This window comes from Sycon ciliatum, chromosome 2 (assembly GCF_964019385.1).
Source record: "Sycon ciliatum chromosome 2, ocSycCili1.1, whole genome shotgun sequence".
Classification (NCBI taxonomy): domain Eukaryota; kingdom Metazoa; phylum Porifera; class Calcarea; order Leucosolenida; family Sycettidae; genus Sycon; species Sycon ciliatum.
In genome coordinates, this window is record NC_088644.1 from 6,625,267 (window position 1) to 6,642,597 (window position 17,331).

General features: G+C 47.0%; 2 protein-coding genes across 3 annotated transcripts; one reads left to right on the forward strand and one right to left on the reverse strand.

Annotated features, from left to right (window-relative positions):
* Window positions 1-1,047: 1,047 nt before the first annotated feature.
* LOC135808433 (uncharacterized) lies at window positions 1,048-10,388 on the reverse strand. Its single transcript, XM_065321622.1, has 5 exons — window positions 10,089-10,388; window positions 9,115-9,189; window positions 4,939-4,993; window positions 3,604-3,722; window positions 1,048-2,225 (listed from the first exon to the last, which is right to left on the reverse strand). The coding sequence occupies exons 1-5, from the start codon at window positions 10,128-10,130 to the stop codon at window positions 2,172-2,174; spliced, it is 345 nt and encodes a 114-aa protein (XP_065177694.1). The 5' UTR covers window positions 10,131-10,388; the 3' UTR covers window positions 1,048-2,171.
* A 211-nt stretch (window positions 10,389-10,599) lies between these two features.
* Window positions 10,600-15,938, forward strand: LOC135808432 (molybdopterin synthase catalytic subunit-like). Of its 2 annotated transcripts, XR_010552081.1 has the most exons (6): window positions 10,601-11,001; window positions 12,329-12,352; window positions 12,902-13,028; window positions 13,466-13,589; window positions 14,274-14,516; window positions 14,797-15,938. XR_010552081.1 is itself a non-coding variant. In XM_065321621.1 (5 exons), the coding sequence occupies exons 1-5, from the start codon at window positions 10,890-10,892 to the stop codon at window positions 14,445-14,447; spliced, it is 561 nt and encodes a 186-aa protein (XP_065177693.1). In that variant the 5' UTR covers window positions 10,600-10,889; the 3' UTR covers window positions 14,448-14,638. The 2 variants fall into 2 exon arrangements, 1 of the variants encoding a protein (XP_065177693.1); XM_065321621.1 differs by lacking the exon at window positions 14,797-15,938 and having other exon boundaries at window positions 10,600-11,001; window positions 14,274-14,638.
* Window positions 15,939-17,331: the final 1,393 nt, after the last annotated feature.

The window sequence follows — 17,331 nt, forward strand, 5'->3', positions numbered from 1 at the left end:
CACGACTCCAATGCTGTTCGACGCTTGCGACGTGTTCGACGGAAACTGCATTTCAAACCCATGGCGATAGCCAACGGTAGACCTCAAGGGAAGGGAAGGAGCCACTACGGAAGCGACAAGGCTCCGGGTTAGCCAAGGTCGAGCGCGATGTTTGTCTGTCAACCTTCGTCAAGGCGGTGGCTAGTCCGTAGTCGGCTTGACCGTACCCATGCACGGCAAAGCTCAAGTCGACTAGAATACGGAAACAGCGGCGTGGAGATTACTGATATTTTAGTCCTGCCATCACAGAGTCGTTCCAGAGGCGTACAGCGTGATTGGTTGCCCTATCCTGCTTGGAACCAAAGACTAAAAAGAGAGACTCTCATCAACACAAGTCTAAGATGTCTGACAAGGAGACAGCAAAAAAATGGAGCTCCGGTTTCTATGAGTGGATGTCTTCAAGTGCCGTGTCACTGTAAACTGTCACCGTTGAGGAATAGGAGAGTTTCCAAGGAAGAAAAATCAGCACGAAACTTGGTTGTACGACTTGCACTTGTAAGTTGTAGCGCTAGCTGCTCCATTGCCATGATTACCAGTTGCGTGTCACCCTCACATATACGAACACCTTGGAGACCATAAATTAATTATCTGATTCCGTGTAGTCTGCAGATCAGTGAAGTTCGGATAGCCAAAGCCTAGCTTTCGTCATATTGCTGTAATAAATTACAGACTATTGTGTGCGTGTGTGTGATGCATGTGTTCACGCGTGCGTGTGTCTGTTCTACTTTACCACCTGAGCTGAACAGTAATGTACAATGTATGCTGACAAGTAACAGTTAGTTGAGTATCATTGTCACGTGATCAAAACACCTGCAGTGCACCCACCACCAAGCACTCACTGCGTGCTGGGACAACCTACAGCAGTACCTACTACTAGTACTAGCATCAAACAAAAACAAAAATTCGACGGGTTAGCATACCCCGCCATGATCAGGCTACAACATGTAGCATGTTGTATCAATGACCCGAGCACTAGATATGCAGCACATCACAAGATGTCACCAAGAGGGGGTTATGTACTCTTGATGTCACTCAATTACTCAATCAAAATGACCATCAGCAATGCTATGAAGTGGGAACATATAGCTAAAGCTGAGGAACAAATAAAACCATGCACACCCAAGGGCGTGGACAAGATTAAAATTTAAAAAATGGCGTTGAACAGACCACGATCACGTAACCAGGATGAAAAACTAAAGGGGAAAGTACCCGTGACAGAACACCACAAGCAGTGAACACAGCCTGCTGCAGCGGATCAAGGCGGATTAGAACAAAACAGCTGCGGGGAGATGCTGTACCAATGCTTCTCAGAATAAGCCTACACAGCGAGAATAGCTAAGATAACGCGCTGTGCCGTGCACATCACAGCCAGCGGTGAGCAACACACGGATACAATCATACACTACACAACCACGACGACACAAGAAGCCCTGAAGTAAAAAAGCAATAAAGCAAAGTCGTCAAGAAGCAGCGCATGGCCTGCCAGTCAGCACATGATGACTCAACAAAGATCAAAAAGGACTTGCCTGATGAGCAGCTACCAGCAGCAAACGACCAGCTAGCAACAAGATGCCAAGCAGCATGCGTGGGTGCCCGGATAGAACCGCTGAGGACCGCAAAACAGCTCACACTCTCCAGTACCAAAGCCGGAATTCATAGTCAAGTGGCGGTGGTGGCGGTGGCTACTGCAAGGCCACCAGGCAACCCGGTACTCAGAGTCACGACATCGTTGGGATACCTACGTTCACAGCTAGACTCTCACTACTAGGTAGCGATGAGCGCAGGGGCAGGCCTGGTGACACGATGCCGCCACGCGGAGCGAGCACATTCCTGCACAGCATGCTCGTCAGCGTCAACAGAAATCCTAGCGGCAACAAGCTGATGCACTGAGCAATGAATGTCAATCGTCAGACAATACTAAAAACCATGCACTCTGAAATTCTCGTGTCGCACATACAGCGCGTCGCCAGCTGTATAACACATTATGCTGCTGGGGGCGGGCAGTGAGAGGAGAGATAGGGAGATCTCGGAGTGTTGTCTGGATCGGGGAACGTCACTGCATGCTCCATGGCTGACTAGGTACGACATATCTGAGCCGACAGTATTCACACACACACTACAAAGGAATGTGTTCATTTTTTCGGCCTGGCCGCACGGCTTGCGTCCCCGTCCGGACTGTGTTTTCTCTGCACAAGCGCACACAGCCAGGAGTACAGACGTAGAGATGCGTGCACACACACGCACGCACACACACACACACGCACGCACACACACACGCGCACACACACATGAACGTACATAATTATACAGACGGACAGATAGACAGGCAGCAACGGTGGATAGGCGGACTACACAACGAGAGCAAGACTAGACTGGTTGATACGGATACTACCAAGAGTACATGAAACATATCAAAAGATGAGAGTGAGTAACATACTGTAGTGTCGCGTATAAAAGCATGACCTGTATAGAAGCATGACTCGAATAGAAGCTGTGATACAGAAGCATGATTTGAATAGAAGCCGCTCTCTGCAAAGTACATGTGCAAGTACATGTGTGCAAGTGTGCACTGCACAGTGCAGACTGATGATGTTGACATAGAAGCATGTTTTGAATAGAAGCATAACTTGAATAGAAGCATGGTTTGAACCCCGGCTTATACGGCCGTACACACCTGCTTTTATACGCGACATTACGGTATTCTAAAAAGCAATCAAAGTACTAGCAAGATTCGCTACAGTACAGTCAGATCTCGTATAACCGCACACATCCGTTTCCACAAAAAAATATCCGGATAGACGAGGGAACCGGATAATCGAACCCACATACTGTATGTATGCATGACATATGCTGTAAATCGGTAACCGACGATTTTCTTCCGGATGTCGAGGGATCCGGATAATAGAGGACCGGGTAAGCGAGGTCTGACTGTACATGCAACACCCACCCATGAGTGCCCCCCACATGCAACTGTACAGTGCACGCATTGCGCGGAGTTGTAGGCAATGACACTTGGCTGCTGGGATCGTTTTCATGTCAAGAAAACGTGCACCGTGGATCAGACACGACGGGTCATAGAGTTGTACACTGTTGGTGATACACGGGGGTAGTACCGTACAACAGGTACTTTTGAAGTACTCTAAAGGCCTTATAAGTATATCTAACTTACATGTAAGTGCTAAACCTGTTTTGAGCTGTTTTTCTTCTCTCTTTTTCTTTCCCTACTAGTTGCTGTTACACTCACTGATCCTTATGCACAGATATACAGCATTCCCTCACTAGTGGGACCATTGTTATTAGGCTAGGGCCTGTTTAGGACTTCCCGCTCTAAATAAAGAATACAAACAAAACAAAACAAACAAACCTACCGAGGTAACGAGTAGAAATCTGCCGTTAAACTAGAAAATGTTATACAGAAATCTTATACTGCTGCTAGGGAGTGTTGGGAGCGAGTGAGAACCGTTACCTTTGCTACACGTAAACTGGTCAGTTCTAGGAAATCGTTATAATTATTTGCGGCTCGTTAGAATACCGGCTTTTCCAGACAGTGACAGTTCTACATACCTTGACACCTTGTAACGCCATCATGGCATTCTCGGCGGCGTCCTGTGAGCGCTCCTTCTCAGATATGGAGTGCTGCCGCACCAGATCCACAACCAAGTTAGCGTTATCTGACTCCAACACTGCAGCGCACGCATGCACATGGACGTAAGAGTGACACAGGGTAGAGAGCAGGCTTACACAGGGTACTGTCTAATGTTTACGACGTATTAATGTTTGCTAATTTTGCGAGAAGAGCAGAACGCAAATATTAACCATCGTGAAATCAAACTCATCTGTCATCAGTTCGCGCCTGGCACCTACTAGTAGTCGATGCATGGCTGGTGGTATCCGACATAGCAGGCTGGTACATCAGGTAGCGCATGGCACATAGAAGATGACACAGCAACGACATAGCTCGATTGCGACGTGCGTTTCATCTCCGCTGGTCAAACTGGTGTAGCCGTCGTCCAAGCAGAGACCATTCCTTTATCTGCTATTCACTTCTTATCTTCCTCCACTGAGGAGCTCTGAATGAGCGAAACAGCTGTGTGGAGGATACGCAACATCTACCCGAGAACGAACTTCCTCACTTTGGAGTGATGTTGTGAAGGTGGGCCAAGAGCGCAGTTTGGAGAGGTGGAGTGTTTCAAGATCCAAATGGCCAAGTTCGTCGCAGCTTCCACGATAACAATCCTACACATACCGTACTTCCCCACACAAAAGCGAAATTTGCTGCAAAAAAAGATTTTTTGCTGCGTAAACTGTAAACATGTTTGGGTAGTAGCACAGGCGCTTTATTTGTGCAATAAAAGTTTGTCTGTGTCCTAAACAATGGTGTCATCATAATGCTTAGTACATGTACTGTTCAGCTCCCGGGTGTTTCACCAATCGTGTTCACATATATAAGCATATGCGCTTATAAATGGGTGTGCGCTTAGGTCCGGACATAAGCCTGTGCGCTTATATGTGCAGAAGTACGGTGATCCCAAGAGTATATAACCCCCCAAGAGTGTGCAACTCTCCATATGGGGTCTTCGACGGCGAAAACTCACATCACGTGTCTCAGATACATTTGTACTACGTACAAACGAAGGATAGCGTGCACGCAATCTGAATATCTGCCATGATCATGCTGGGGACTTGCATACCCGCAGTGAGTTTCTGTCAGAGAGTGCTTTTTTTAATACTCCGCTGCTCGCTAAAATCAGGCTGGAAACGTACAACTGCGACACTGCACCACGTGATGTGAGTTTTCGCCGTCGGCGTACCCCAAAGAAAGGGTATCAGGAGTTGCACACTATTGGGGGGGGGGGGGGGGGGGGGGGTATATACTCTTGTTAATCCCAATAGACTTACTTGGTATATCGTGTTGCTCCTTCAGGCCAACATGCTTTGGTGCACACTTGTTGGTCTGGATAAACAAAAACAAAACACGTCCATCCAATGTACACACACACACACAGACACACACACACAGACACACACACACACACACACACACACACACACACACACACACACACACACACACACACACACACACACACACACACACACACACACACACACACTCACAGACACACACATGCACCATATCCGGGTAAAACATGGGACACTCCGTAAGGCAGCCCAAGACAAAGTAAGTACACTATGTATAGATATTTAAGTGGAAAAGAAGGTTGATTATTGCATACATGTATGTACCCAATGCTGTAGACAGCAAGCTGTTTCGGTCATAAAGGCCTCATCAGTACAGCTACGAGCTAAATAGGCCAAGCTACCAGCCATGGTGCAAAGGAGGCACCACAGACATTAAGATAGCTCGTCGCTCTAGCACCAGAGTGCTCAAACTACAAAAAGCAGCGGGCATTGCGCGATGCAGCAGCACTAGAGCAGCCTACTGAGAGTGCTCAACAAGACGAAAGCCGAGGAGCGTAATACCCAACATGTATGTATATTAGCATCATGTCTTTTAGATTCGGGATGAGACTGTCGCTAAGCACAAAGCAAATGAACGGAGAAACCAGTCCTCAATGCTGGAATTTCTTTCCAGTTCATCATCCGCCAATACAAACTTACAACCCGAGATATCGTCTGAATCAGAATCGTCAGAAGATGAACTCGCCTCTGGCAGAATTTCACGGAAGACCTTACCCCGTGTTCAAATGGAAAAGAAGAGCCGCAACCTTTATGCTGAGCACAAGGTAACAGGAGTGCTCCTTGAATTCAAGGTAAAGAGAGATGTTACGTCTATTTCGAATTGCCCTCTAATGATGATGTGATCTGTTCTGTAAGTTTGCTAAGTTGTATTGTTAGGTACCTCCTCCCGTACTTATCCGTCGAACTTTGAGACTACAAGTTGAGCTCTATCCTTCGTGTTCTGTTGTCCGACCGATCCGTGCGATCTTCGATCTTCACTAGTCTTTCTTTCAATCGAACCTCTGAGACTCTCTTTCTAACTGTTGTCGACTTGAACTGTTTTGATCCTCGTCCTATTGTGACCGTGGCTGCTTGCGTGAGATCTCCCGATCCTAACATTGCCGTGTGCGAGTGCGTTGCATATGTGAGATCGTGAACCTAACACATTGGCAACAGTGTCAATGGATAGTATGTGTGTCAATGTAATTGAAGTTTATGTTTTCTTCACCCACAGAATTGGCTCAACACTCGCTCTGGCAAGAGCAAAAAACTCAAGCCAGTTACGCAGGACAAGTACTTATCAATCATGTGCAAGGCATTGCATTACTGCAATGAGGAGGAGGAGGTGGATCAGGACTCGCTCACCAAGGAAAGAATAGAGCAGTGCGTTCATGTGCTTGAGGAGCACTGTGGCGAAGGTCCGGGCGGCATTTCCCAGAAACTCACTGGAATCATTCATTTCAAGGTAATAGTACATTTCTACAAGTATAGAGCAATTCAACTATTTCTTTACATTCAATGCAGAATTTCCCGGACCGCGTGCCCTTAGAGGCGACTACCGCAAATCTTGCCAAGAGGGCAACTATTGACCAGGAAGTGAAGTGGGTTAAGACAATGCTAGACAACATCGAAGTCTCCATCAAGGGGCAAACGGCCATGCTGAACGAGCTCCGTGAATCGATGGAATGCAAACTGACCAGCATTGACAAACTGGTGAAATGCAGAAATTCACATAGCCGTGTGGAGAGACTACTTAGTGGACAAGAAGGGGGTTTCAAGACCGTCCAAAAAGAAGTGAGTCATAACAGTTCCCTTTATGTATGTTCTTACTGAACTTGTCTGTTGTGCTATGTAAAGAGAAGAGGATGTCTTCCTTGCATTTCTAACAATGTATCCATCATTGATTTGTTATTCGCCTTTAGGAATCCTCTATTCGAAGAAGAACCCAAACCACAGAATGGAAGTCAAAGTGTTCAAACACAAGACAGGCGCAATTAAGCCTGCAGCACTGACGATTCCCAAGGAACTCGAGGTATTCTTCAAGCGAGTGTACCGCCAAAGGCGTCGGCAAACCACCGACAGAAAGGCATTCCTCTTTGTCAACAGCAAAGGTAAGCAAATTCTAAATTGAGCTGATTGTTCAGTAACTGGTGGCGTTAGCGGACATTATAGCGTACCTTGTAGTTGTACATGTAGTTCCTGTATCCCATTTCCTTTCCATAAATGCTGCATTATATCGTTTGTTTATGATGCGTACATTTTAATCAAGTCTTCATATTCCTATACAGATAAGCAGGTGGACACGCACCACATGGCTCGGGTTTTCGCCAAAGTTAAAAGGGAGTCGGGGATCGACATCCCGGATAATGCCACGCAAGGGCGCTTGATGAGTTTGTCGGCTGCGGCCAAGAGACTGTCACCCAAGGCTACAGCAGAAATTGCGACCGAACAAATGTCTCACTCCCAGTAAACAGCTCAGGTAAGCGTCATTGAATCTTTATACGTGGTTATACAGTACGTTGTCTCGATCCCTGATTGTCAAAACGTGTACGTATATTGACCTCTCCTGCACTCATTTACAAGAATAACTATGTTATCATGCGTTTATTTGCAGCAATACTACTGGCATGTAGGTAGGTGCTAGAGACGTAAGAGACAGGGCGTACAACAACCTGAGGAAAGCTCAGATGGAGAACAGCAGCTCCTCTGATGATTTCGACCCGAAAGTAGACGACGTTGCGACATCAACACCAAAGGTATCAGTACATCTGTACATGTAGGACTCTATTGCATAGTAGCAATTATCAAATATCCGGATAGGCGAGGGAACTGGATTACCGAACGCCGTTTATGTTGGACGCATCACGTATGCTGTAAATATGAAACCAGCTATTTTCTTCCGGATGGGGAGGGATCCGGATAAAAGAGGACCGGATAAGCAAGGTCTGACTGTAGCAATGTGTTGACCACGTTTTGTGACCAACTTAAAAACTGTTTTTTCATCAACCGCCACACCAGACGTGCGCTCTCCAGTCACACAGCACACTACCAGCAAAGCAGCGACACATCCATTGCTGCTGAAGAGAGCAGGAGAGCGGAGAGCACAGTTATGCTGTGCTGGTTGATGAGAAGCCTGTACAGGGCCAAATACTGCTGCTTACCACTTTATCTACTGTAAAAGCAGAAATTTTCGGTGGTGTAATATTTTCGGTATTCTCCAAAATCGGCGGTTCGGTAGAGGGAAATTTTCGGTAAAACCCGTTCTCCAGGTAAGTGTACTTGTACTACATGTATACAGTACCGGTAGTAACGAAATTTTCGGTGCGTTTTATTTTACGTAAAAATTCTTCGCACCTAAGTTACTGAAAATAAAACACCACCGAAAATTTCTGCGTTTACAGTACGAGTAAAGGCCGATTCACAATACAACTTTCTGCGACGCGACACGCGATTTGCGACAGTTGCGACAAGAAACTGCCTGTCGCGAGCTGTCGCAAGTTGTCGCAAGGCAGCTGTCGCAGAAGTTGAAGAAAGTTCAACTTTTGCGACATGCGACACGCGACATACACAAATGGAGTACCCATTCGACCCTGGGTGCACGTGCATTGAAGAAAGTTCAACTTTTGCGACATGCGACACGCGACATACACAAATGGAGTACCCATTCGACCCTGGGTGCACGTGCATTGCACGTGCATAGCCATAGTACTACTTGTGCATAAGGATGTCGCAAACATGAAAAAAATTGTGAACCGTGTCTCGCTGTCGCAGGTGTCGCAAGTCGCAGGTGTCGCAAGTCGCATGTCACGTCGCAAGAAGTTGTATTGTGAATCGGCCTTTATGAGTTACACATGGCCCTGTGCCATTTGCATGCATTGGAAATCCTTTTCGTCAACCTGGAAATTCCCAGATACCAGAACCCGGCACTACTCGGCTGGGAATCCTCACATTGCGTGGATCCATGCGTCCAATCCGCAGGTCACGCTGCGCAATCCGAAAATTCCCAGAATGGGCAAGCAATCTGCAAAATCTGAAAATTCCCAGAATGCAGAATGGGAATTTTCAGATTTCGCAAATCCTCAGAATGCACCGAACATGTACATGATTGCTTACTGGATATTGCGATGCTCCTTTGCACTTGGAGAAGTTATCCTTGTTGAATGACGGCAAGTCCCTCAGGAAAGGTGCCTGTAGGCGGGCGAACCACACATGCAGCACAGACGGGGGCGCACCATACAGTCACATCAAATATAGGAGCACGCAAAATTTGAAAACGCGCACACACACACGCGCGCGCGCACACACACACACACACACACACTCAGACAAGCACGATAACATTTTTCTAGTGGTAAATTCGTAGCAAATGCAATACTGTATCTGAATTCTGAACAAAACAGCCTCAGGCCAAAAAAATTGTTGATAGCAGGGCACGACCGCTTAGAAACCACGCTGAATGTATAATTATGTTCCAAACCAAACAACTACACAGAGAGGTAAAGACATACTTCAAGTACTAATAATAGGGAGGTTTCGCTCTACGTAAATCCGTATGAAAATCCGTATGTCGTACACGCCGGGGAGCGAGGGCAACTTTCATACGTAAATCTCTCTACGGATTTCCGTAGGAAAGCTGTTTCCTACGTTGGGTCCTCCGTAGGACTTCTTGATATAGTTTTTCGCACTTTCCGGATTTGTCCATGGCAACGTTTTGCACGTGGTGTACGGTGTGTGTACGCGCGAAACACAAGGTACACACACCGTACACCACGTGCAAAATAAAATGGAAAATGCGGTTTCTGTTCGTGGTGCATGCGGTGGGCGCATGCAGCCATCGCGTCTCCAAAGCAACAACGCATGTTTAGCAGTCGTGGAGAAATCACGTAGAGCGAAACCCAACAGCTCTGATTTTTACGTATGAAAATTCCGTGCAGTTCCTACGTTATTTTCATACGTAATTCCGTAGAGCGAAACCTCCCTACTATACAGAATAATGGTACATGGACAATGTCACATGATAGAATTTCAGAATTTGTATTATCCACACATACACATACAATTGTGAAAATGGCAAAGGTAAATCTTACAGTTTTCGCCCTCGTGGTTTCAAGCTCCATTGGCGTGTCCATTGTGTTGTTAGCTATTAGTAACTGTGATTTTCATACTGTATTTACTGGCGGCATGCAGCGGGTTGTCATTGAAAATGATAAAATTGATGAGGTTCAAGATTCAGCACAGGTGATGTTCGGCTCCGAACTTCTTCCTCCACATCAATTACTACCGCACCTACTAAAAAACAGGTCCTTCTACCACCCTTGAATCTGCTCGCATGCCCTTCCTGCTCACATAATCATTGCATTTGCAACCAAAAAAATAATCCTTGAATTATCATGAAGGGAACGAAAAATGAAGATTGCAGAAGTGCAAGAAATCAAGCAAATCACATCACGAATCGATGCATCACATTCACAGTTCAGAGTTCACATCATCAGGCACATGCACTGTGCACACGCACAGACATGCACCTGCACCGACGCGTCAGTCTTCCACGTGGTGCAGAAGTAATTCGATTTTTGAAAATTTTGAACGATCGATCATGGCATGCATCGTTTTAAAATTTTGTCTACGACCTCGTATTATTTTTGCATCAGAATAGTTTGTAGTGGACCTATCAAATCCTGCTTGTTTGTCTTTGGCCCTACGACAACAATCTTTACTTTCTTTGGATGCTGACTGTGTGAGAAAGGGAAACCTGCTGCCAACAAAATTATAAAGGCCAAGATTCGTGGTGTACTCTGCAACCCCGCGACAAGTACGGACTATTCGCTGATCGTGGTCGAGTCTGAACAGCTTGCTACTTTTACTAGTAGCACTATTCTTGTTTCAGAATGACTGAGGAGAGAAAAGATTACGTGCTTCTGTCTCACGATGTGCTGAGTATTCAGAAGTGTATTGATCTCGTTGGGGACACATCAGCTGGTGCAATATCCACCTTCATAGGTGAGGTTTAAAGGACTTTTTACGAGCAGATCTGATCATCAAGACCAGATAATGTAGTAGCTGACTGCATGTACATGCACACCACGAACACATACACCAACCAACAATGCAACATATTGCACCGCTCGGGTGATGCTTTGCACACAGAAGCACGCAACGCACACTGCATGTGCGAATATGCACGACTCGCGCAAGAGACTGGGCCATGGGCACGGAAATCTGCAGGTAACGTTATTCTGGATACACGCGTATTGCGGCTGATTTCCTCTTCTAGCAACAGCAGGGGACAAGGTCCTCTAGCCAACCCACATACTGGTAAAGCAGTATGAATCAAGCCCATGCTATGCCCAATGCACACCTGATCTATACCTGCCCTGGTATGTCAGGATCTACAAACAGTTCTGTCCGCAGATTGAGTATGTCCAGGGGCGTAGCCAAGATTGTGGCTGAGGGGGGTGCTCACTGGAAGTGTGGGCCTGCGCCCGAAGGGCGCAAAAAATGGGGGGGGTCCGGGGGCCCTCCCCCTGAAAATTTTTCGATATTGAGTGCCAAATCCTTCATTTTTGCATCTATTTCATTATTTTCCATTCCACCAATGATTCAATAAAAAGTCAGATAATCGTATGAAACGCACAGTACTTTGCTACAGAAGTTGGATGGTAAGAGATTGACAGGGTGTGGTTGGACCCAGAATATAATACAGACAATTGTTGAAATTTTTGAGGGGGTGCTTGGGCACCCAAAGCACCCCCCCTGGCTACGCCACTGATGTCAGGATCTACATGCACGTGCAACGTCGCAGACAGTTGCCTATGCACACCCTAAGACTTATGTATGTATTGGACTATTGGGTGATCTGTGTTACTTATCACTGATGAACTCACACACACAAACACACACGCACGCACGCATACACACACACACACACACACACACGCATACACACAAACACACACGCACGCACACACAAACACACCTCAGACCTCAGACATGCCCATCGCGGAAGCGATGATAGCGAACAGCTATGTTAGACATAGCAACTTGTGCTGGGATTACACCATTCAACAGCTTGCAAGGCTGATGAATTGACCGCCACTATTTTTAGCCTGGTATCCACCACACAGCTGTTTGAAGTGACTTTTTCTGGCCAGTGAATCCCTATTATTTTTTCATTTTTCCATTTTACACACACACACACACACACACACACACACACACACACACACACACACACACATCTACATGACTGTATGTACATGTGCTATCAGCTTTACCAGCAGTGCTAAGTGAGCTCTGTTTTGGTTTCTCTTGGTATTCACTACTTCAGGCACAACACGGGATCATTTTCAAGGTGAGCAGACACTGCCTCGCTTGAAAATCTTCCCCTATCTTTGGTGAGGTGTCCTTAGTTGAGCAAGGCCGTAGCAGCCAATCTGGTTGGACCGGCCATGGCCGGACCTCGCTTTGAAAACATTCACCCACCCATTTCGAAGCAGGGTTTCCGTCAATAATAATGTTCATTTCTGCTCAAGTGTTCCATTAGGTCTCAATGTACATGTGCTTCTATATTTGATCGGGCGTGGGTATTCATAGACTTCTCTGACGACTGGATTAAAATTACACGGTTTGTTTAGTGAGACCTCCACCACCGTTGATATCCTGTCATGATGAGTGATGTGTATGGCATTGGTCCAGGCCTCCGGGAATGTGTTCTGCCATGAGTGATGTATGACATTGGTCCAGGCCTCCGAGAATGTGTTCTGCCATGAGTGATGTATGACATTGGTCCAGGCCTCCGGGAATGTGTTTTGCCATGAGTGATGTATGACATTGGTCCAGGCCTCCGGGAATGTGTTTTCTTGACACCTGTAGCGCTTTTTGTTTTGTTTTTGTTTTTTAGGCAAACGGGTTCTGAAGTTGTCCTATGAAGCATATGAGAGCATGGCAGAGTGTCAGCTGTATGCTCTGTTGAAGTCTGTACGAGAACGCTGGAACGTACATCATGCTGCTGTCTTTCATAGACTAGGGTTAGTCGCTGTGTGTGTGTGTGTGTGTGTGTGTGTGTGTGTGTGTGTGTGTGTGTGTGTGTGTGTGTGTGTGTGTGTGCACGCGTATGCATGCATGTGTGTGCACATGTGTTTAGTAATGCTGAGTATGTTTTTTTTTTGTCGAGGAACAACTAGTTAGGGCATCTTCTGATTATTTCCATTGATGTTTGTGTTGCTGCTGCTATTGCTATCGCTCCTATTGACACTGCTGCTGTTGCTGTTGCTGGTGCTGATACTAGTGTTGGTGATGGTGATGGTGGTTGTGGTATCACTCACAGACATGTTACTTGTACTTGGCTGCCTGGTGTTGTTCCCAAACTCACTATGCATGCCGCTCCACGTGTGTGTGTGTGTGTGTGTATGTGCGTGTGTGTATCTGTGCGTGTGTGCATCTGTGTGTCTGTGATCTTCAACAGGGAAGTTCCCATCGGCGAAGCCAGCGTAATGATTGCTATATCGTCTTGTCATCGCAAGGAATCACTCGAAGCAGTTAGCTATGCCATCGACGCACTGAAAGCTAACGTGCCAATCTGGAAGAAGGTGAGATGCACCGTACCCGTATGCTACTGTTGTGGACCGATTGAAAATCCGATGGGATGACCGGTGCTGGCGCCCTTACTGCTTTTAGCGCACGTACATGCACTTTAGTTTACGTACACACTGTAAACATGGACCAGCAGTGCTCTCGGCTGCAAGGCCAGCATGGCAGCAGTGCTCGCGGCTGCAAGGCCAGCGCCCCGTGGCCCCTTGACTTCTCGATGGATTTCACTGTCCACAGCAGGTGCTGTGGTACAGTGGTAGTCATGGAGACGGTGCATGCGTTCCATTGACATTCTCTCCTTGTGCTTGTCTCCCACTTGCTTGTGCATTGGGTATGCTGCTGGTTTGGTTGAAGTTGAGAACCTCTGATGTGTCCGATCTGTCCAGTACACCTGTTTAGTGCAGTCCAGATAAAAGCTGGTCGATTCTTCTTTCTGCGTGTAACTAACGCAATAGACACCTGCTGTTCTTACTCATTTGTGGTGGGTCTGATCTACTCACCTCACACCTCTTTAGGAGCTGCATCTGCGCCCTCATCCGTAGAGGGTGGCAGTGTTCCTACGGACGCGGAAAACTTGGCCTCCAGCCTAGCTGAGTCTCACCCGAACCGTGGTTTTTTTATTATGTTTTCTCATGCCTGGAACCTCTCTGTTTTATTTGTTCTCATGTTGTGTTGCGTGGCAGGAGATCTACGATGATGGTGACAGCACTTGGAAAGAGAACAGTGAATGCTCTTGGGCTACGTCAGCGACTGCTGCACATTCCTCCTCTGCTACTCCTGCGATTGCCAAAGAACATCAGTCCACATCACAGCAAACGACCAGCAAGTGTGAAGACGGAATGGCTTCCGTCAGCTAGCTACCGGTATGTGCTGGCGGTCCATTGCGGATCTTGCAGCACGTCATGTGCGCTCTCGTCAATTGATCGGTAAGATATCAGCAGCAATGTCTCTGCTCCTGGGTGGAAGAGGATAGGGCAATCTACAGTGTGATTTTCTCAGACTCAAACTCAGGCTCTGTCAAGCAGTGCAGCTCCAGTGGATTGGTTTCTTTGCGTGCACTGCGGAGAGTATCGTGTTGATTGCTACGCTGTGTGATGCTGGTGGTGGTGGTGGTGGTGGTGGTGGTGTGTGTGTGTGTGTGTGTGTGTGTGTGTGTGTGTGTGTGTGTGTGTGTGTGTGTATGTGCTGTCTTTTCTTCCTGTACAGCTGATGTCCGCATGCAGCTAGGAATATTCCACTACGTGTTTACATTGTACATGAACGGTGTACGCGGTCAGCTTCTCAACACACTGACTAGTCAGCGCATTGTGTGTGTGAGGATTGTCCAGCCAGCAGTACTGCATACTGAATAAGTTATCTACTTCATTGAGCAGCTCAACATCCACTCGGAGTAATCCTCTGTGCCGACCAGTATGTATTCCTTGGCGCGGCTTGCCATGCCCTGCGGTCAGACGAATACACTATGAGACTGACTCCAACTGACTGGGCAGCACTGGAGCGCGCAGTTGTCATTTGATTGACTTGAGTAATGGCTAGATAGCGGCCACTGGTCATGCACTGCAGCTTTCTGTTGTCATCACTGGCTGTGTTGTACCATGCTGTCGGACTGTCATTTGAATGCATCATAGTGCCGAGAGCGAGCGAGAGAGAGAGAGAGAGAGAGAGAGAGAGAGAGAGAGAGAGAGAGAGAGAGAGAGAGAGAGAGAGAGAGAGAGAGAGAGAGAGAGAGAGAGAGAGAGAGAGAGAAAGAGAGAGAGAGAGAGAGAGAGAGAGAACAGTGGGATGGAGGCACTTGCATTTTGGTCATGCTTTGCATATCCAAAGCTTGGCATATGCAGCTCTCTGCTTTCGACTATGAACGAAACGACAACGTCAGCTGAGGCAATGCTGGGACAATCTGATGGCACTGCAGCTTATTATCTGCTGCACATGGCTATCATGCAGATTATCGCTTACATAACGTTACAGTACAGTGTGCCTTCTGTACTGTACTCTACATATTGAACAGTGAACATGATTCAAGCCCGGCTATAAAGTACAGATTTTACGATTTTCCTTTGATTATGCCCTTGACCTGGTCTTTCAGCACAGACTGCTATTATAAATATTGTGTTGCTTTTGGCCGAAAAAAAGAGGCCCGTTGACCTTTTGTATGGCCCTTGGGGGTGTGTTGTACGCTGTGCTTCATCATAGTTCTAACTTATTTTTGTCTTATTTTCACTTGAGTTACTGTGGCTGGTACTGCAGTTCGCCTTTGACTTATAAGGTGCAGAGCGTCTCTGGAAACCGATGTCCATATTGTACTAACTTAGTAGGTGAGAGTGGAGTTGGGGACGTCTTCTCAATCTCAGGACATACTAGTTTGGACATTGAAATCCGGTGAGAAGTCAATCGGGCACGGCACGGGGCGCTGGCCTTGCAGCCGTGAGTATGCATACAGTATACATACACACGACTCCATTGAGTGCTGGACAATGCCGGTCTATTTTCGCAGTGTGTACGTGAACTACAGTGATAAGCCTAAGCCTGAGGACACTGCATGGTCCTGATCATTCCACCGGATTTCAATGTCCACAGCTAGGGGTGTCAAAAGTGGTAGGGTACCCGTGCTACCCATAATTAGAGCGGGTATTCGGGTAGCAGTTTGCTCCCGATAGGGTAGTTGGAGTACGGTGTTTCCGCAACGGTGCATGTAAAAAGCACGGCTACGTGCTTACTGTACACTTCCTATGTAGCACAAGTGCACACTCACCGTACAAACTATGTAAAAAAAACACCCGATAGGGTACCCGTGCTACCCAGATAGAAATATCCGAACTCGTTACTGGGCCAAACCCCTACCCGTTGCAGCCCTATCCACAGCAGACATACATGTATGTATGTACGTATACCGTGATGTCATGGGAACTGGTTCAGGACTCTCTTGGGGCACACTTTTGGGACCGCATGTCACCTACACTCAGACCTCGGTTATCCGGACCCTATACGACCACTTCGGTCTATCGGTCACTCTTTGGGCGAGTTTTAGTGGAAGTATTACTACTCTTTTGTCGCTTTTCGTGGAAATAGTGACGTCATACCGGTATGCCATATTTACGGACTTTCCCCATCAAACTGTACGTGATTTGAAGTTACGAGCAGTGCCCGGTCCCGGACCGCCCGAATATACAAGGTATAAGTGTACTTCAAGTACAGTCAGACCTCGCTTAACCGCACACATCCGTTTTCCACAAAAATATCCGGATAGACGAGGGAACCGGATAACCGAACGCACATACTGTATGTATGCATGGCACATGCTGTAAATCGGTAACCAACGATTTTCTTCCGGATGGCGAGGGATTCGGATAAGCTAGATCTGACTGTACATGTACTGTCATGGACATGGAAATCCGGTCGCGTGTCTAGCGGCCCCAGGGCGCTGGCCATGCAGCCGTGTGAAGCGGTACACACATGCATTTCTGCGCTGCAGCGCGCTGGTGGCATCGGGTCAACATGTGCACGACATTCAAAGTTCTGTACTCGCTGAGGGCGCTGGCCCCAAACATTCGACCGGATTTCCATGTCCACGACAGTACATGATTGTAGCAAGAGTACAGAACTACACTGTGTAGTTATGTACTCTTGATTGTACTCATCAATGTCATCATCATGTAGCCCAACTCACACAGAAAAAATGTAGCCAACCTGCATGTGTCAAGTATTTTAAACATGGGCACAAAAGCTGGTACATATTTTAAA